General features: G+C 41.7%; 3 protein-coding genes and 1 pseudogene across 3 annotated transcripts; 2 read left to right on the top strand and 2 right to left on the bottom strand.

The window, feature by feature from the left end:
* Positions 1-7,730: 7,730 nt before the first annotated feature.
* LOC148580152 (uncharacterized) lies at positions 7,731-11,422 on the top strand. The gene is made up of 2 exons (XM_088486225.1): positions 7,731-7,798; positions 10,951-11,422. The coding sequence occupies exons 1-2, from the start codon at positions 7,731-7,733 to the stop codon at positions 11,420-11,422; spliced, it is 540 nt and encodes a 179-aa protein (XP_088342351.1).
* LOC148580153 (uncharacterized) lies at positions 8,116-8,655 on the bottom strand. Its single transcript, XM_088501182.1, has one exon. The coding sequence runs from the start codon at positions 8,653-8,655 to the stop codon at positions 8,116-8,118; it is 540 nt and encodes a 179-aa protein (XP_088357308.1).
* LOC148580150 (uncharacterized) lies at positions 10,727-19,949 on the bottom strand. Its single transcript, XM_088486184.1, has 2 exons — positions 19,599-19,949; positions 10,727-10,921 (listed from the first exon to the last, which is right to left on the bottom strand). Exons 1-2 carry the CDS (start codon positions 19,947-19,949, stop codon positions 10,727-10,729), a joined length of 546 nt encoding a protein of 181 aa, XP_088342310.1.
* Positions 15,717-16,255, top strand: LOC148580151 (uncharacterized; annotated as a pseudogene).
* Positions 19,950-21,041: the final 1,092 nt, after the last annotated feature.

Genomic DNA, 21,041 nt, shown 5'->3' with positions numbered 1-21,041 from the left:
ATGTGGGCCTTACAATTGTAACGACCCAATTCCCAGTAAGTCATGATCATACCAGAAATCAAGTGTCACCAACTTGTTCACATGAAACCTTTACTATGTATTATTGAGCCTGTAATCGGGTTAGCGTACTATCGAGTTTTGGATAAACTTTTATAAGAAAACTTGCAAGGACAACTAATTAAACATACACAAGCATAAGCACACAGGTACTGTCGTACATATATGTATATATATATATATATATATATATATATATATATATATATATATATATATATCCTGAGTTAGCATACAACCCTTCAGAAATACTACTATGTACAACCCAACACTCTGGGCCCTGGTCCATATAGAAAACCCCTAAACTGGCACCCGAACTAGCCTAGTCTACTATGTATACCCTACTCTCTCTGTGAGTCTGACCAAAAGTGAGAGATTAACACAAAGGCTAGGCTAATACAAAAAAAAACTATCAAAAGGCACAACCGCAGCTCCCAGGACTCAACTGTCATCGTCAGAGGAGATCACAACCACATCAGAACACTCCTCAGGATCCTCGTCCTCGTCATCGGAAATCTCTATAATCTCGGGAGGGGCACTGGCACTCGTGCTACTGGTCTGACCAGCACTCACAGTCCACTAATAGAGGCGGTGAGCGGCTCCTCAGAAGATGGCTCGGATGAAGATACTGAGATCTGCTCCACGGGGATGTCCTCCTCCGGTACAGGCTCTGGAAAATGCTCCTCCATGGGCTCAGGCTCAGGGTCCGCCTGATCCGCAGGCTGATTGGGATGCTGGTGAGGCACCGGCCCACATGAAACGGGTGAAATAGAGCATCTGGGTGGAGCCACTGCAGTGGGAACTCAGAGGTCATGTTCGGCATACTTCAGCTGGAGAATCAGTGCCTGCAAGAAGTAGAAACTTGCAGAGGTTATGCCGCTGGAATGCCTTATCTGAGTTGCTAGTCGGATTGCGTCGGGCGCGGGTCAAAACCGACAAATGAGCTCATTACCTGCGATAGGACCAGACATGCATCATCCTTGTTGTGCATTTGCATTTTATTTGATATGGTGAAATTATCTGTGATTGCCTTCCTGTGTTTATGCATTCCTCACTGTTACTCTGAATTGTGGTAATTAGATGCTTCTCTGTAATTCTTGTATAGTTCATTGTGAATTACATGAATTGTGGTAACCCTGACTAAACTAACTACCCTCGACCCTACTAAGAACCCCCTAGTTCTTACCCCTTTTCTTCCTCCCCTTCAGATGGAGACCGGAGTTATATTTTACGAGATGGACCCTCCCTATATATACGAGGATATTGTACAGCATAGGTTTTATGTGGTAGCTGCGGAGATTAGGACTCGTATGTATATTCTGCGTGATCATCCTTTCCATCACCCGATTGACACTCCACAGTTTAACCCCGACCCCTTCAGAAATACTACTATGTACAACCCAACACTCCGGGCCCTGGTCCATATAGAAAACCCCTAAACTGGCACCCGAACTAGCCTAGTCTACTATGTACACCCTACTCTCTCTGTGAGTCTGACCAAAAGTGAGAGATTAACACAAAGGCTAGGCTAATACAAAAAAAAAACTATCAAAAGGCACAACCGCAGCTCCCAGGACTCAACTGTCATCGTCAGAGGAGATCACAACCACATCAGAAAACTCCTCAGGATCCTCGTCCTCGTCATCGGAAATCTCTATAATCTCGGGAGGGGCACTAGCACTCGTGCTACTGGTCTGACCAGCACTCGCGGTCCACTAATAGAGGCGGTGAGCGGCTCCTCAGAAGATGGCTCGGATGAAGATACTGAGATCTGCTCCACGGGGATGTCCTCCTCCGGTACAGGCTCTGGAAAATGCTCCTCCATGGGCTCAGGCTCAGGGTCCGCCTGATCCGCAGGCTGATCGGGATGCTGGTGAGGCACCGGCCCATCATGAAACAGGTGAAATGGAGCATCTGGGTGGAGCCACTGCAGTGGGAACTCATAGGGCATGTCGGGGTTAAACTGTGGAGTGTCAATCGGGTGATGGAAAGGATGATCACGCAGAATATACATACGAGTCCTAATCTCCGCAGCTACTACATAAAACCTATGCTATACAATATCCTCGTATATATTGGGAGGGTCCATCTCGTAAAATATAACTCCGGTCTCCATCTGAAGGGGAGGAAGAAAAGGGGTAAGAACTAGGGGGTTCTTAGTAGGGTCGAGGGTAGTTAGTTTAGTTAGGGTTACCACAATTCAAGTAATTCACAATGAACTATACAAGAATTACAGAGAAGCATCTAATTACCACAATTCAGAGTAACAGTGAGGAATGCATAAACACAGGAAGGCAATCACAGATAATTTCACCATATCAAATAAAATGCAAATGCACAACAAGGATGATGCATGTCTGGTCCTATCGCAGGTAATGAGCTCATTTGTCGGTTTTGACCCGCGCCCGACGCAATCCGACTAGCAAGTCAGATAAGGCATTCCAGCGGCAAAACCTCTGCAAGTTTCTACTTCTTGCAGGCACTGATTCTCCAGCTGAAGTATGCCAAACATGACCTCTGCAAGTACTTGCAGGCGCTGATTCTCCAGCTGAAGCATGTGCCACTTTCTCCTGGAAGCCATTCCATATACACGGGATCCCCGTACAATTACTCACACATCAAGCCCACGGCTTAACTTTTCACAATGACACTATAACTATTTACTCTCCGTCACCCTCTTGTGACCTTTTAATTATTTCATAATCACACGTGCCGGTTTGTCTTCTCTCTTTCTTTTAAAATTCAAAACTTCAGCCCCTTTTCATTTTCAAATCAAATTTAAACATAGTACTTTTCTTAAATAATTTAAAAATATAAAATAATTATTCTCTTTTTTTTTAAATAAATAAAAAATCAAATAATACCATTTCTCAAATCCAATCTTTTTCTTCTAAATAAATTTCAAATCAATTCTTAAGGTTTATAGCAAAATTTCGGCGGCACCTCCCCTAAAATCCGGACTCTGCCACCCTTCTCGGGTTCCATCCAAACCATTTTTCACACTCTTTTCAAATCATTTCCAATAAATCAAACCGAAAACTTTTAACATTTTCAAATTATCCTACCGTAATCTAGAAATCACAATCAACAGAATAACTCAGTTCCTGGCTGCACTTAAACCCTCCAAACCTCAAACTTATCACAAATATCAATATAAATTCAACCGACGAGTAATCACGACATCAATTCACTTATCAAATATCAATTTAACCGATGAAAATTTACCAAAACCCTACCTTCGTACGAAATCAAAATATGTGAAGCTTCGGGGGAGCCTTCTGACCGAGCTGCTAAAGGGAAAAACGTCTGGAATCCTCCGTACCTCCTAGAACTCTAGTTGGCCAAACTCAAGGGTTAGAGGAGCTACGTCACCGTCGATTTCCACCAGACAAAAATAACGCCAACACGTAGAGGAGGAAGATACGAACACTTTTATCGGATTAGATTTTTGATTGGGATTACGGATTGCAAAAAAATCGAGATCGAAAGCTCAAGGGAGCTCACGGTTTCTCTCTTCTCTCTCTCGGTTCTTTCTTTCTTCCCTTATTCAAAAATGAAGCATGCAAAGCCGGTTAGGAGCTAATGATCATGCTTTAGGAAAAATGTGACACGTTAGACGGGTTTAGGTGTCATGCTTACTATGATCCACGGTTCTCTTTTTGGCTTTGGCAAAAAGAATGAATGGAATCAAGGAATGATAATAATTAGTGTTATTAATGAATGCAAACGGGGAGGTAGGTGTCACATTGTGTATATAAATACATATATGAATCCAAGCCTTAGCTTTCTTTCTTTACTTCCTTAAGGCCTTCGACCACTTTCCCCCCATTTTTTTAATAATAATAATAATAATAATAATAATAATAATAATAATAATAATAATAATAAAAGATTAACTTAATTTTTGCCTATCAAAATAGTTTTTAATAAATAGTTCAAACTAATAAAATAAGTTATATTTAAATTAAACTTCAATAATCATAAAATTTTATTTAATTATCTTTGTTAAAAAAATAGATTTCTTAAAAATAAAATCTCAATATAATATGATAACTTATAAATAACTAATTACTTAATTTTCAACAAAAATCTGGGATGTTATATCCTACCCACCTTACAAAAATTTTCGTCCTCGAAAATTGCTATAAACGAAAATTTTCATCCTAAAAGGAAATTTTGCCCTCAACATTTTCTTTACCTATAAGCAGGTATGTGAGTAAACGGTTGTTATCTTATTTTCTAATCCTCAGGTATGTTGTGTGTCCTCATCTCGTCTCAACTTACTTATAGTAGTTAAAGAAATACAAGAATGCGACGTACCAGAATCATAAAGTGCAGTTAAGAAGCGAGTCTTAACACAATACTGACCTTAGGTCAGGGAGTCTGAGTACGAGCATCTTCAACAGTCATTGTAAATACCCTCCCTGGCTGTTGCGATTTAGCTATTCCTTGTACCAACTTTTCTGGACAATTGCTTGCTATATGCCCCGGTTCACCACAGTTGTAGCAGACTCTCAGTCCAAGATAACAAGGCCTACCAGGGTGATTCTTTCCACACTGCCTACACGTTGGGCCCTCCTGACTCTGCTGCTGAGGTTGCTTACCGGTATCCTGTCTTGGCCTATTTCCATTCCCAGTTGTAGAGCGCGTAGGGAAGTTTCTAACTTGTTGGTTCCCTCGCATAGGTACTCCTGGTACCTTAAAATCAACTTTTCGCTGTACCGCATGCCTATGAAAATTATTAAAGTTTCTTGGCGGTAAGCTTGGATGTCCAATCCTTGACGCTGCCATCTTATGTTCACAATCTTCCATCAGCTGACTCTTATTGACAAGCTCTGCGAAATTCCGTATCTCCAGCGGGACTAATGAAATGCATCAGCTCGTCGCGAAGTCCTCCTTCGTACTTTAAACACTTCCATTCTTCAAAATCATCTGGGTTTCCCTGACAAATCTTAGAGAATCGGCACAAATCCTCAAATTTTCGAGTATATTCTGCACTGACATATTCCCCTGTGTCAACTGCATCAGTTCCATTTCTTTAGCATCACGAACAGTTCTAGGGAAATACTTTTTGTAAAATTCCTCCTTAAAAGTATCCCAGTCAATCTCTTCCACCACCTGCCTTAATAAGCGTTGCACTCCATGCCACCAGTGTTCAGCTTCTCCCTCCAGCATATAGGTTGCAAATTCCACGTACTGTCTTTCTGGTACATGTTGCGCTCGCAATGACTTCTCGATACCACGGAACCAATTGTCAGCTTCAGTTGCAACAAGCGTCCCCTTAAACTTGGGCAGATTTACCTTCAGAAAGGTTGCCAGTGTCATAGGGTTATCGTGGTTTCCAGCACCTTCATTATCATTACCGTCTCCACCACGCTCACCATTGCGTCCTCCGTTACGATCTCCGTTCCTCTCCCCTAAACGGTCAATTGCTCGCGTAGTAGCAGTTGCCGTTTCACGCACAGCCTCAGCCATGGTGTTCATCGCAGCTATAAAAGCATCCGCACCCCTCGTCGGTTCCTCTGCATGGTTTGCACCACGCCTACCACGTCCTCGTCCCCGTGCAGCCATCAAGATTCTGTGCACACCCAACATGTAATATTAAGGTGATCAGTCTTAACATTTCAGGCAAAGTGTGAATAGTCTCTAAAATGGAAACACAGTGACAATCATGCAATTCATTGATATAACATCCCGGATTTTTGTTGAAAATTAAGTAATTAGTTATTTATAAGTTATCATATTATATTGAGATTTAGTTTTTAAGAAATCTATTTTTTTTAACAAAGATAATTAAATAAAATTTTATGATTATTGAAGTTTAATTTAAATATAACTTATTTTATTAGTTTGAACTATTTATTAAAAACTATTTTGATAGGCAAAAATTAAGTTAATCTTTTATAGTTATTATTATTATTATTATTATTATTATTATTATTATTATTATCATTATTAAAAAAAATGGGAGGAAAGTGGCCGAAGGCCTTAAGGAAGTAAAGAAAGAAAGCTAAGGCTTGGATTCATATATGTATTTATATACACAATGTGACACCTACCTCCCCGTTTGCATTCATTAATAACACTAATTATTATCATTCCTTGATTCCATTCATTCTTTTTGCCAAGGCCAAAAAGAGAATCGTGGATCATAGTAAGCATGACACCTAAACCCGTCTAACGTGTCACATTTTTCCTAAAGCATGATCATTAGCTCCTAACCGGCTTTGCATGCTTCATTTTTGAATAAGGGAAGAAAGAAAGAACCGAGAGAGAGAAGAGAGAAACCGTGAGCTCCCCTGAGCTTTCGATCTCGATTTTTTTGCAATCCGTAATCCCAATCAAAAATCTAATCCGATAAAAATGTTCGTATCTTCCTCCTCTACGTGTTGGCGTTATTTTTGTCCGGTGGAATTTGACGGTGACATAGCTCCTCTACCCCTTGAGTTTGGCCAATTGGAGTTCTAGGAGGCACGGTGGATTCCAGACGTTTTTCCCTTCAGCAGCTCGGTCAGAAGGCTCCCCCGAAACTTCGCATATTTTGATTTCGTACGAATGTAAGATTTTGGTAAATTTTCATCGGTTAAATTGATATTTGATAAGTGAATTGATGTCGTGATTACTCGTCGGTTGAATTTATATTGATATTTGTGATAAGTTTGAGGTTTGGAGGGTTTAAGTGCAGCCAGGAACTGAGTTATTCTGTTGATTGTGATTTCTAGATTACGGTAGGATAATCTGAAAATGTTAAAAGTTTCCGGTTTGATTTATTGGAAATGATTTGAAAAGAGTGTGGAAAATGGTTTGGATGGAACCCGAGAAGGGTGGCAGAGTCCGGATTTTAGGGGAGATGCCGCCGAAATTTTGCTATAAACCTTAAGAATTGATTTGAAATTTATTTAGAAGAAAAAGATTGGATTTGAGAAATGGTATTATTTGATTTTTGATTTATTTTAAAAAAAAAGAATTATTTTATATTTTTAAATTATTTAAGAAAAGTACTATGTTTAAACTTGATTTGAAAATGAAAAGGGGCTGAAGTTTTAAATTTTAAAAGAAAGAGAGAAGACAAACCGGCACGTGTGATTATGAAATAATTAAAAGGTCACAAGAGGGTGACGGAGAGTAAATAGTTATAGTGTCATTGTGAAAAGTTAAGCCGTGGGCTTAATGTGTGAGTAATTGTACGGGAATCCCGTGTATATGGAATGGCTTCCAGGAGAAAGTGGCACATGCTTCAGCTGGAGAATCAGCGCTTGCAAGTACTTGCAGAGGTCATGTTCGGCATACTTCAGCTGGAGAATCAGCGCCTGCAAGAAGTAGAAACTTGCAGAGGTTATGCCGCTGGAATGCCTTATCTGACTTGCTAGTCGGATTGCGTCGGGCGCGGGTCGAAACCGACAAATGAGCTCATTACCTGCGATAGGACCAGACATGCATCATCCTTGTTGTGCATTTGCATTTTATTTGATATGGTGAAATTATCTGTGATTGCCTTCCTGTGTTTATGCATTCCTCACTGTTACTCTGAATTGTGGTAATTAGATGCTTCTCTGTAATTCTTGTATAGTTCATTGTGAATTACTTGAATTGTGGTAATCCTGACTAAACTAACTACCCTCGACCCTACTAAGAACCCCCTAGTTCTTACCCCTTTTCTTCCTCCCCTTCAGATGGAGACCGGAGTTATATTTTACGAGATGGACCCTCCCTATATATACGAGGATATTGTACAGCATAGGTTTTATGTAGTAGCTGCGGAGATTAGGACTCGTATGTACATTCTGCGTGATCATCCTTTCCAAGCACACAGGTACTGTCGTACATATATATATATATATATATAAGCATACAACCCTTCAGAAATACTACTATGTACAACCCAACACTCCGGGCTCTGGTCCATATAGAAAACCCCTAAACTGGCACCCGAACTAGCCTAGTCTACTATGTACACCCTACTCTCTCTGTGAGTCTGACCAAAAGTGAGAGATTAACACAAAGGCTAGGCTAATACAAAAAAAAACTATCAAAAGGCACAACCGCAGCTCCCAGGACTCAACTGTCATCGTCAGAGGAGATCACAACCACATCAGAACACTCCTCAGGATCCTCGTCCTCGTCATCGGAAATCTCTATAATCTCGGGAGGGGCACTGGCACTCGTGCTACTAGTCTGACCAGCACTCGCCGGTCCACAAATAGAGGCGGTGAGCGGCTCCTCAGAAGATGGCTCGGATGAAGATACTGAGATCTGCTCCACGGGGATGTCCTCCTCCGGTACAGGCTCTGGAAAATGCTCCTCCATGGGCTCAGGCTCAGGGTCCGCCTGATCCGCAGGCTGATCGGGATGCTGGTGAGGCACCGGCCCATCATGAAACGGGTGAAATAGAGCATCTGGGTGGAGCCACTGCAGTTGGAACTCATAGGGCATGTCGGGGTTAAACTGTGGAGTGTCAATCGGGTGATGGAAAAGATGATCACGCAGAATGTACATACGAGTCCTAATCTCCGCAGCTACTACATGAAACATATGCTGTACAATATCCTCGTATATATAGGGAGGGTCCATCTCGTAAAATATAACTCTGGTCTCCATCTGAAGGGGAGGAAGAAAAGGGGTAAGAACTAGGGGGTTCTTAGTAGGGTCGAGGGTAGTTAGTTTAGTCAGGGTTACCACAATTCAAGTATTTCACAATGAACTATACAAGAATTACAGAGAAGCATCTAATTACCACAATTCAGAGTAATAGTGAGGAATGCATAAACACAGGAAGGCAATCACAGATAATTTCACCATATCAAATAAAATGCAAATGCACAACAAGGATGATGCATGTCTGGTCCTATCGCAGGTATTGAGCTCATTTGTCGGTTTCGACCCGCGCCCGACGCAATCCGACTAGCAAGTCAAATAAGGCATTCCAGCGGCATAACCTATGCAAGTTTCTACTTCTTGCAGGCACTGATTCTCCAGCTAAAGTATGCCGAACATGACCTCTGCAAGTACTTGCAGGCGCTGATTCTCCAGCTGAAGCATGTGCCACTTTCTCCTGGAAGCCATTCCATATACACGGGATTCCCGTACAATTACTCACACATCAAGCCCACGGCTTAACTTTTCACAATGACACTATAACTATTTACTCTCCATCACCCTCTTGTGCCCTTTTAATTATTTCATAATCACACGTGCCGGTTTGTCTTCTCTCTTTCTTTTAAAATTCAAAACTTCAGCCCCTTTTCATTTTCAAATCAAGTTTAAACATAGTACTTTTCTTAAATAATTTAAAAATATAAAATAATTCTTTTTTTTTAAATAAATCAAAAATCAAATAATACCATTTCTCAAATCCAATCTTTTTCTTCTAAATAAATTTCAAATCAATTCTTAAGGTTTATAGCAAAATTTCGGCAGCACCTCCCCTAAAATCTGGACTCTGCCACTGACATATTCCCCTGCGTCAACTACATCAGTTCCATTTCTTTAGCATCACGAATAGTTCTAGGGAAATACTTTTTGTAAAATTCCTCCTTAAAAGTATCCCAGTCAATCTCTTCCACCACCTGCCTTAATAAGCGTTGCACTCCATGCCACCAGTGTTCAGCTTCTCCCTCCAGCATATAGGTTGCAAATTCCACGTACTGTCTTTCTGGTACATGTTGCGCTCGCAATGACTTCTCGATACCACGGAACCAATTGTCAGCTTCAGTTGCAACAAGCGTCCCCTTAAACTTGGGCAGATTTACCTTCAAAAAGGTTGCCAGTGTCATAGGGTAATCGTGGTTTCCAGCACCTTCATTATCATTACCGTCTCCACCATGCTCACCATTGCGTCCTCCGTTACGATCTCCGTTCCTCTCCCCTAAACGGTCAATTGCTCGCGTAGTAGCAGTTGTCGTTTCATGCACAGCCACAGCCATGGTGTTCATCGCAGCTATAAAAGCATCCGCACCCCTCATCGGTTCCTCTGCATGGTTTGCACCACGCCTACCACGTCCTCGTCCCCGTGCAGCCATCAAGATTCTGTGCACACCCAACATGTAATATTAAGGTGATCAGTCTTAACATTTCAGGCAGAGTGTGAATAGTCTCTAAAATAGAAACACAGTGACAATCATGCAATTCATATCACAACGATATCCTATGTGCATGAGACACAACTCAAAGAATGCAATGAAGCATGATTCAGTCCATATCCACAGGCTTTAATAGGAACGAACTGCTCTGATACCAAGTTCTATCGACCCAATTCCCAGTAAGTCATGATCATACCAGAAATCAAGTGTCACCAACTTGTTCACATGAAACCTTTACTATGTATTATTAAGCCTGTAATCGGGTTAGCGTACTATCGAGTTTTGGATAAACTTGCAAGGACAACTAATTAAACATACACAAGCATAAGCACACAGGTACTGTATATATATATATATATATATATATATCCTGAGTTAGCATACAACCCTTCAGAAATACTTCTATGTACAACCTAACACTCCGGGCCCTGGTCCATATAGAAAACCCCTAAACTGGCACCCGAACTAGCCTAGTCTACTATGTACACCCTACTCTCTCTGTGAGTCTGACCAAAAGTGAGACATTAACACAAAGGCTAGGCTAATACAAAAAAAAAACTATCAAAAGGCACAACCGCAGCTCCCAGGACTCAACTGTCATCGTCAGAGGAGATCACAACCACATCAGAACACTCCTCAGGATCCTCATCCTCGTCATCGGAAATCTCTATAATCTTGGGAGGGGCACTGGCACTCGTGCTACTAGTCTGACCAGCACTCGCCGGTCCACTAATAGAGGCGGTGAGCGGCTCCTCAGAAGATGGCTCGGATGAAGATACTGAGATCTGCTCCACGAGGATATTGTACAGCATAGGTTTTATGTAGTAGCTGCGGAGATTAGGACTCGTTTGTACATTCTGCGTGATCATCCTTTCCATCACCCGATTGACACTCCACAGTTTAACCCCGACATGCCCTATGAGTTCCCACTGCAGTGGCTCCACCCAGATGCTCCATTTCACCCGTTTCATGATGGGCCGGTGCCTCACCAGCATCCCGATCAGCCTGCGGATCAGGCGGACCCTGAGCCTGAGCCCATGGAGGAGCATTTTCCAGAGCCTGTACCGGAGGAGGACATCCCCGTGGAGCAGATCTCAGTATCTTCATCCGAGCCATCTTCTGAGGAGCCGCTCACCGCCTCTATTAGTGGACCGGCGAGTGCTGGTCAGACTAGTAGCACGAGTGCCAGTGCCCCTCCCGAAATTATAGAGATTTCTAATGACGAGGACGAGGATCCTGAGGAGTGTTCTGATGTGGTTGTGATCTCCTCTGACGATGATAGTTGAGTCCTGGGAGCTGCGGTTGTGCCTTTTGATAGTTTTTTTTTTTGTATTAGCCTAGCCTTTGTGTTAATCTCTCACTTTTGGTTAGACTCACAGAGAGAGTAGGGTGTACATAGTAGACTAGGCTAGTTCGGGTGCAAGTTTAGGGGTTTTCTATATGGACCAGGGCCCGGAGTGTTGGGTTGTACATAGTAGTATTTCTGAAGGGTTGTATGCTAACTCAGGATATATAGATATATATATATATATATATATATATATATATATATATATATATATATGTGTGTGTGTGTGTGTGTGTGTGTGTGTGTGTACGATAGTACCTGTGTGCTTATGCTTGTGTATGTTTAATTAGTTGTCCTTGCAATTTTATCCAAAACTCGATAGTACACTAACCCGATTACAGGCTTAATAATACATAGTAAAGGTTTCATGTGAACAAGCTGGTGACACTTGATTTCTGGTATGATCATGACTTACTGGAATTGGGTCGTTACAACAGTACCTGTGTGCTTATGCTTGTGTATGTTTAATTAGTTGTCCTTGCAAGTTTATCCAAAACTCGATAGTACGCTAACCCGATTACAGGCTTAATAATACATAGTAAAGGTTTCATGTGAACAAGTTGGTGACACTTGATTTCCTGGGGATATGGACTGAATCATGCTTCATTGCATTCTCTGAGTTGTGTCTCATGCACATAGGATATCATTGTGATATGAATTGCATGATTGTCACTGTGTTTCCATTTTAGAGACTATTCACACTTTGCCTGAAATGTTAAGACTGATCACCTTAATATTACATGTTGGGTGTGCACAGAATCTTGATGGCTGCACGGGGACGAGGACGTGGTAGGCGTGGTGCAAACCATGCAGAGGAACCGACGAGGGGTGCGGATGCTTTTATAGCTGCGATGAACACCATTGCTGAGGCTGTGCGTGAAACGGAAACTGCTACTACGCGAGCAATTGACCGTTTAGGGGAGAGGAACGGAGATCGTAACGGAGGACGCAATGGTGAGCGTGGTGGAGACGGTAATGATAATGAAGGTGCTGGAAACCACGATAACCCTATGACACTGGCAACCTTTCTGAAGGTAAATCCGCCCAAGTTTAAGGGGACGCTTGTTGCAACTGAAGCTGACAATTGGTTCCGTGGTATCGAGAAGTCATTGCGAGCGCAACATGTACCAGAAAGACAGTACGTGGAATTTGCAACCTATATGCTGGAGGGAGAAGCTGAACACTGGTGGCATGGAGTGCAACGCTTATTAAGGCAGGTGGTGGAAGAGATTGACTGGGATACTTTTAAGGAGGAATTTTACAAAAAGTATTTCCCTAGAACTGTTCGTGATGCTAAAGAAATGGAACTGATGCAGTTGACGCAGGGAAATACGTTAATGGCAGAATATACTCGAAAATTTGAGGATTTGTGCCGATTCTCTAAGATCTGTCAGGGAAACCCAGATGATTTTGAAGAATGGAAGTGTTTAAAGTACGAAGGAGGACTTCGCGACGAGCTGATGCATTCATTAGTCCCGCTGGAGATACGGAATTTCGCAGAGCTTGTCAATAAGAGTCAGCTGATGGAAGATTGTGAACATAAGATGGCAGCGTCAAGGATGGGACATCCAAGCTTACCGCCAAGAAACTTTAATAATTTTCATAGGCATGCGGTACAGCGAAAAGTTGATTTTAAGGTACCAGGAGTACCTATGCGAGGGAACCAACAAGTTAGAAACTTCCCTACGCGCTCTACAACTGGGAATGGAAATAGGCCAAGACAGGATACCGGTAAGCAACCTCAGCAGCAGAGTCAGGAGGGCCCAACGTGTAGGCAGTGTGGAAAGAATCACCCTGGCAGGCCTTGTTATCTTGGACTGAGAGTCTGCTACAACTGTGGTGAACCGGGGCATATAGCAAGCAATTGTCCAGAAAAGTTGGTACAAGGAATAGCTAAATCGCAACAGCCAGGGAGGGTATTTACAATGACTATTGAAGATGCTCGTACTCAGACTCCCTGACCTAAGGTCAGTATTGTGTTAAGACTCGCTTCTTAACTGCACTTTATGATTCTGGTACGTCGCATTCTTGTATTTCTTTAACTACTATACGTAAGTTGAGACGAGATGAGGACACACAACATACCTGAGGATTAGAAAATAAGATAACAACCGTTTACTCGCACCTGCTTATAGGTAAAGAAAATGTTGAGGGCAAAATTTCCTTTTAGGATGAAAATTTTCGTTTATAGCAATTTTCGAGGACGAAAATTTTTGTAAGGTGCGTAGGATATAACATCCCGGATTTTTGTTGAAAATTAAGTAATTAGTTATTTATAAGTTATCATATTATATTGAGATTTTATTTTTAAGAAATCTATTTTTTTAACAAAGATAATTAAATAAAATTTTATGATTATTGAAGTTTAATTTAAATATAACTTATTTTATTAGTTTGAACTATTTATTAAAAACTATTTTGATAGGCAAAAATTAAGTTAATCTTTTATAGTTATTATTATTATTATTATTATTATTATTATTATTATTATTATTATTATTATTATTATTAAAAAAAATGGGAGGAAAGTGGCCGAAGGCCTTAAGGAAGTAAAGAAAGAAAGCTAAGGCTTGGATTCATATATGTATTTATATACACAATGTGACACCTACCTCCCCGTTTGCGTTCATTAATAACACTAATTATTATCATTCCTTGATTCCATTCATTCTTTTTGCCAAAGCCAAAAAGAGAACCGTGGATCATAGTAAGCATGACACCTAAACCCATCTAACGTGTCACATTTTTCCTAAAGCATGATCATTAGCTCCTAACCGGCTTTGCATGCTTCATTTTTGAATAAGGGAAGAAAGAAAGAACCGAGAGAGAGAAGAGAGAAACCGTGAGCTCCCTTGAGCTTTCGATCTCGATTTTTTTGCAATCCGTAATCCCAATCAAAAATCTAATCCGATAAAAGTGTTCGTATCTTCCTCCTCTACATGTTAGCGTTATTTTTGTCCGGTGGAAGTCGACGGTGACGTAGCTCCTCTACCCCTTGAGTTTGGCCAATTGGAGTTCTAGGAGGCACGGAGGATTCCAGACGTTTTTCCCTTCAGCAGCTCGGTCAGAAGGCTCCCCCGAAACTTCGCATATTTTGATTTCGTACGAATGTAGGGTTTTGGTAAATTTTTATCGGTTAAATTGATATTTGATAAGTGAATTGATGTCGTGATTACTCGTCGGTTGAATTTATATTGATATTTGTGATAAATTTGAGGTTTGGAGGGTTTAAGTGCAGCCAGGAACTGAGTTATTCTGTTGATTGTGATTTCTAGATTACGGTAGGATAATTTGAAAATGTTAAAAGTTTCCGGTTTGATTTATTGGAAATGATTTGAAAAGAGTGTGAAAAATGGTTTGGATGGAACCCGAGAAGGGTGGCAGAGTCCGGATTTTAGGGGAGGTGCCGCCGAAATTTTGCTATAAACCTTAAGAATTGATTTGAAATTTATTTAAAAGAAAAAGATTGGATTTGAGAAATGGTATTATTTGATTTTTGGTTTATTTAAAAAAAAAAAGAGAAGAATTATTTTATATTTTTAAATTATTTAAGAAAAGTACTATGTTTAAATTTGATTTGAAAATGAAAAGGGGCTGAAGTTTTGAATTTTAAAAGAAAGAGAGAAGACAAACCGACACGTGTGATTATGAAATAATTAAAAGGTCACAAGAGGGTGACGGAGAGTAAATAGTTATAGTGTCATTGTGAAAAGTTAAGCCGTGGGCTTGATGTGTGAGTAATTGTACGGGGATCCCGTGTATATGGAATGGCTTCCAGGAGAAAGTGGCACATGCTTCAGCTGGAGAATCAGCGCCTGCAAGTACTTGCAGAGGTCATGTTCGGCATACTTCAGCTGGAGAATCAGCGCCTGCAAGAAGTAGAAACTTGCAGAGGTTATGCCGCTGGAATGCCTTATCTGACTTGCTAGTCGGATTGCGTCGGGCGCGGGTCAAAACTGACAAATGAGCTCATTACCTGCAATAGGACCAGACATGCATCATCCTTGTTGTGCATTTGAATTTTATTTGATATGGTGAAATTATCTGTGATTGCCTTCCTGTGTTTATGCATTCCTCACTGTTACTCTGAATTGTTGTAATTAGATGCTTCTCTGTAATTCTTGTATAGTTCATTGTGAATTACTTGAATTGTGGTAACCCTGACTAAACTAACTACCCTCGACCCTACTAAGAACCCCCTAGTTCTTACCCCTTTTCTTCCTCCCCTTCAGATGGAGACCGGAGTTATATTTTACGAGATGGACCCTCCCAATATATACGAGGATATTGTACAGCATAGGTTTTATGTAGTAGCTGCGGAGATTAGGACTCGTATGTATATTCTGCGTGATCATCCTTTCCATCACCCGATTGACACTCCACAGTTTAACCCCGACATGCCCTATGAGTTCCCACTGCAGTGGCTCCACCCAGATGCTCCATTTCACCCGTTTCATGATTGGCCGGTGCCTCACCAGCATCCCGATCAGCCTGCGGATCAGGCGGACCCTAAGCCTGAGCCCATGGAGGAGCATTTTCCAGAGCCTGTACCGGAGGAGGACATCCCCGTGGAGCAGATCTCAGTATCTTCATCCGAGCCATCTTCTGAGGAGCCGCTCACCGCCTCTATTAGTGGACCGCGAGTGCTGGTCAGACCAGTAGCACGAGTGCCACTGCCCCTCCCGAGATTATAGAGATTTCCGATGATGAGGACGAGGATCCTGAGGAGTGTTCTGATGTGGTTGTGATCTCCTCTGACGATGACAGTTGAGTCCTGGGAGCTGCGGTTGTGCCTTTTGATAGTTTTTTTTTTTTGTATTAGCCTAGCCTTTGTGTTAATCTCTCACTTTTGGTCAGACTCACAGAGAGAGTAGGGTGTACATAGTAGACTAGGCTAGTTCGGGTGCCAGTTTAGGGGTTTTCTATATGGACCAGGGCCCGGAGTGTTGGTTTGTACATAGTAGTATTTCTGAAGGGTTGTATGCTAACTCAGGATATATATATATATATGTATGACAGTACCTGTGTGCTTATGCTTGTGTATGTTTAATTAGTTGTCCTTGCAAGTTTTCTTATAAAAGTTTATCCAAAACTCGATAGTACGCTAACCCGATTACAGGGTCAATAATACATAGTAAAGGTTTCATGTGAACAAGTTGGTGACACTTGATTTCATGATTTAATTATCTTTGTTAAAAAAAATAGATTTCTTAAAAACAAAATCTCAATATAATGTGATAACTTATAAATAACTAATTACTTAATTTTCAACAAAAATCCGGGATGTTATACCCTACCCACCTTACAAAAATTTTCGTCCTCGAAAATTGCTATAAACGAAAATTTTCATCCTAAAAGGAAATTTTGCCCTCAACATTTTCTTTACCTATAAGCAGGTGCGAGTAAACGGTTGTTATCTTATTTTCTAATCCTCAGGTATGTTGTGTGTCCTCATCTCGTCTCAACTTACGTATAGTAGTTAAAGAAATACAAGAATGCGACGTACCAGAATCATAAAGTGCAGTTAAGAAGCGAGTCTTAACACAATACTGACCTTAGGTCAGGGAGTCTGAGTACGAGCATCTTCAACAGTCATTGTAAATACCCTCCCTGGCTGTTGCGATTTAGCTATTCCTTGTACCAACTTTTCTGGACAATTGCTTGCTATATGCCCCGGTTCACCACAGTTGTAGTAGACTCTCAGTCCAAGATAACAAGGCCTACCAGGGTGATTCTTTCCACACTGCCTACACGTTGGGCCCTCCTGACTCTGCTGCTGAGGTTGCTTACCGGTATCCTGTCTTGGCCTATTTCCATTCCCAGTTGTAGAGCGCGTAGGGAAGTTTCTAACTTGTTGGTTCCCTCGCATAGGTACTCCTGGTACCTTAAAATCAACTTTTCGCTGTACCGCATGCCTATGAAAATTATTAAAGTTTCTTGGCAGTAAGCTTGGATGTCCCATCCTTGACGCTGCCATCTTATGTTCATAATCTTCCATCAGCTGACTCTTATTGACAAGCTCTGCGAAATTCCGTATCTCCAGCGGGACTAATGAATGCATCAGCTCATCGCGAAGTCCTCCTTCGTACTTTAAACACTTCCATTCTTCAAAATCATCTGGGTTTCCCTGACAGATCTTAGAGAATCGGCACAAATCCTCAAATTTTCGAGTATATTCTGCCACTGACATATTCCCCTGCGTCAACTGCATCAGTTCCATTTCTTTAGCATCACGAACAGTTCTAGGGAAATACTTTTTGTAAAATTCCTCCTTAAAAGTATCCCAGTCAATCTCTTCCACCACCTGCCTTAATAAGCGTTGCACTCCATGCCACCAGTGTTCAGCTTCTCCCTCCAGCATATAGGTTGCAAATTCCACGTACTGTCTTTCTGGTACATGTTGCGCTCGCAATGACTTCTCGATACCACGGAACCAATTGTCAACTTCAGTTGCAACAAGCGTCCCCTTAAACTTGGGTGGATTTACCTTCAGAAAGGTTGCCAGTGTCATAGGGTTATCGTGGTTTCCAGCACCTTCATTATCATTACCGTCTCCACCACGCTCACCATTGCGTCCTCCGTTACGATCTCCGTTCCTCTCCCCTAAACGGTCAATTTCTCGCGTAGTAGCAGTTGCCGTTTCACGCACAGCCTCAGCCATGGTGTTCATCACAGCTATAAAAGCATCCGCACCCCTCGTCGGTTCCTCTGCATGGTTTGCACCACGCCTACCACGTCCTCGTCCCCGTGCAGCCATCAAGATTCTATGCACACCCAACATGTAATATGAAGGTGATCAGTCTTAACATTTCAGGTAAAGTGTGAATAGTCTCTAAAATGGAAACACAGTGACAATCATGCAATTCATATCACAATGATATCCTATGTGCATGAGACACAACTCAGAGAATGCAATGAAGCATGATTCAGTCCATATCCCCAGGCTTTAATAGGAACGAACTGCTCAGATACCAAGTAACAGCCCAGACCACCCGCTAGCACGATATTGTCCGCTTTGGCACACAAGGCCTCACGGTTTTGCTTTTGACGATAGCGATGCTAGCCGAAGCCCCCCACACTCACTCGTCAAAATGCGTCATGCTAGGGAGAGGTATCCACACCCTTATAAGGCATGCTTCGTTCCCCTCTCCAACCAATGTGGGCCTTACAATATCTGTAATAGCCCAGACCACCCGCTAGCACGATATTGTCCGCTTTGGCACACAAGGCCTCTCGGTTTTGCTTTTGACGATAGGGATGCTAGCCGAAGCCCCCCACACTCACTCGTCAAAACGCGTCATGCTAGGGAGAGGTATCCACACCCTTATAAGGCATGCTTCATTCCCCTCTCCAACCAATGTGGGCCTTACAATCCACCCCCCTAAGGGAGCCCAGTGCCCTCGCTGGCACATCGATCCGGGTTCCGGCTCTGATACCAAGTTGTAACGACCCAATTCCCAGTAAGTCATAATCATACCAGAAATCAAGTGTCACCAACTTGTTCACATGAAACCTTTACTATGTATTATTGAGCCTGTAATCGGGTTAGCGTACTATCGAGTTTTGGATAAACTTTTATAAGAAAACTTGCAAGGACAACTAATTAAACATACACAAGCATAAGCACACAGGTACTGTCGTACATATATGTATATATATATATATACATGTATGTTGGATATATATATATATATATATATATATATCCTGAGTTAGAATACAACCCTTCAGAAATACTACTATGTATAACCCAACACTCCGGGCCATGGTCCATATAGAAAACCCCTAAACTGGCATCCTAACTAGCCTAGTCTACTATGTACACCCTACTCTCTCTGTGAGTCTGACCAAAAGTGAGAGATTAACACAAAGGCTAGGCTAATACAAAAAAAAACTATCAAAAGGCACAACCGCAGCTCCCAGGACTCAACTGTCATCGTCAGAGGAGATCACAACCACATCAGAACACTCCTCAGGATCCTCGTCCTCGTCATCGGAAATCTCTATAATCTCGGGAGGGGCACTGGCACTCGTGCTACTAGTCTGACCAGCACTCGCGGTCCACTAATAGAGGCGGTGAGCGGCTCCTCAGAAGATGGCTCGGATGAAGATACTGAGATCTGCTCCACAGGGATGTCCTCCTCCGGTACAGGCTCTGGAAAATGCTCCTCCATGGGCTCAGGCTCAGGGTCCGCCTGATCTGCAGGCTGATCGGGATGCTGGTGAGGCACCGGCCCATCATGAAACGGGTGAAATGGAGCATCTGGGTGGAGCCACTGCAGTGGGAACTCATAGGGCATGTCGAGGTTAAACTGTGGAGTGTCAATCGGGTGATGGAAATGATGATCACGCAGAATATACATACGAGTCCTAATCTCCGCAGCTACTACATAAAACCTATGCTGTACAATATCCTCGTATATATAGGGAGGGTCCATCTCATAAAATATAACTCCGGTCTCCATCTGAAGGCGAGGAAGAAAAGGGGTAAGAACTAGGGGGTTCTTAGTAGGGTCGAGGGTAGTTAGTTTAGTCAGGGTTACCACAATTCAAGTAATTCACATTGAACTATACAAGAATTACAGAGAAGCATCTAATTACCACAATTCAGAGTAACAGTGAGGAATGCATAAACACAGGAAGGCAATCACAGATAATTTCACCATATCAAATAAAATGCAAATGCACAACAAGGATGATGCATGTCTGGTCCTATCGCAGGTAATGAGCTCATTTGTCGGTTTTGACCCGCGCCCGACGCAATCCGACTAGCAAGTCAGATAAGGCATTCCAGCGGCATAACCTCTGCAAGTTTCTACTTCTTGCAGGCGCTGATTCTCCAGCTGAAGTATGCCGAACATGACCTCTGCAAGTACTTGCAGGCACTGATTCTCTAGCTGAAGCATGTGCCACTTTCTCCTGGAAGTCATTCCATATACACGGGATCCCCGTACAATTACTCACACATCAAGCCCACGGCTTAACTTTTCACAATGACACTATAACTATTTACTCTCCGTCACCCTCTTGTGACCTTTTAATTATTTCATAATCACACGTGTCGGTTTGTCTTCTCTCTTTCTTTTAAAATTCAAAACTTCAGCCCCTTTTCATTTTCAAATCAAATTTAAACATAGTACTTTTCTTAAATAATTTAAAAATATAAAATAACTCTTCTCTTTTTTTTTAAATAAACCAAAAATCAAATAATACCATTTCTCAAATCCAATCTTTTTCTTCTAAATAAATTTCAAATCAATTCTTAAGGTTTATAGCAAAATTTCGGCGGCACCTCCCCTAAAATCCGGACTCTGCCATCCTTCTCGGGTTCCATCCAAACCATTTTTCACACTCTTTTCAAATCATTTCCAATAAATCAAACCGAAAACTTTTAACATTTTCAAATTATCCTACCGTAATCTAGAAATCACAATCAACAGAATAACTCAGTTCCTGGCTGCAGTTAAACCCTCCAAACCTCAAACTTATCACAAATATCAATATAAATTCAACCGACGAGTAATCACGACATCAATTCACTTATCAAATATCAATTT

This window comes from Arachis ipaensis, chromosome B10, assembly GCF_059453495.1.
Source record: "Arachis ipaensis isolate K30076 ecotype BB chromosome B10, ASM5945349v1, whole genome shotgun sequence".
NCBI classification, from domain to species: Eukaryota; Viridiplantae; Streptophyta; class Magnoliopsida; order Fabales; family Fabaceae; genus Arachis; species Arachis ipaensis.
This window is presented reverse-complemented; position numbering and strand designations above follow the sequence as displayed.

Coding starts and splice junctions, on each gene's coding strand:
- LOC148580152 (XM_088486225.1), top strand. CDS start 7,731: ATGGAGACCGGAGTTATATTTTACGAGATGGACCCTCCCTATATATAC. Junction 7,799..10,950: donor GAGGATATTGTACAGCATAG/GTTTTATGTAGT, acceptor TGTACAGCATAG/GTTTTATGTAGTAGCTGCGG.
- LOC148580153 (XM_088501182.1), bottom strand. CDS start 8,655: ATGGAGACCAGAGTTATATTTTACGAGATGGACCCTCCCTATATATAC.
- LOC148580150 (XM_088486184.1), bottom strand. CDS start 19,949: ATGGAGACCGGAGTTATATTTTATGAGATGGACCCTCCCTATATATAC. Junction 10,922..19,598: donor TCCCTGTGGAGCAGATCTCA/GTATCTTCATCC, acceptor CTCGTGGAGCAG/ATCTCAGTATCTTCATCCGA.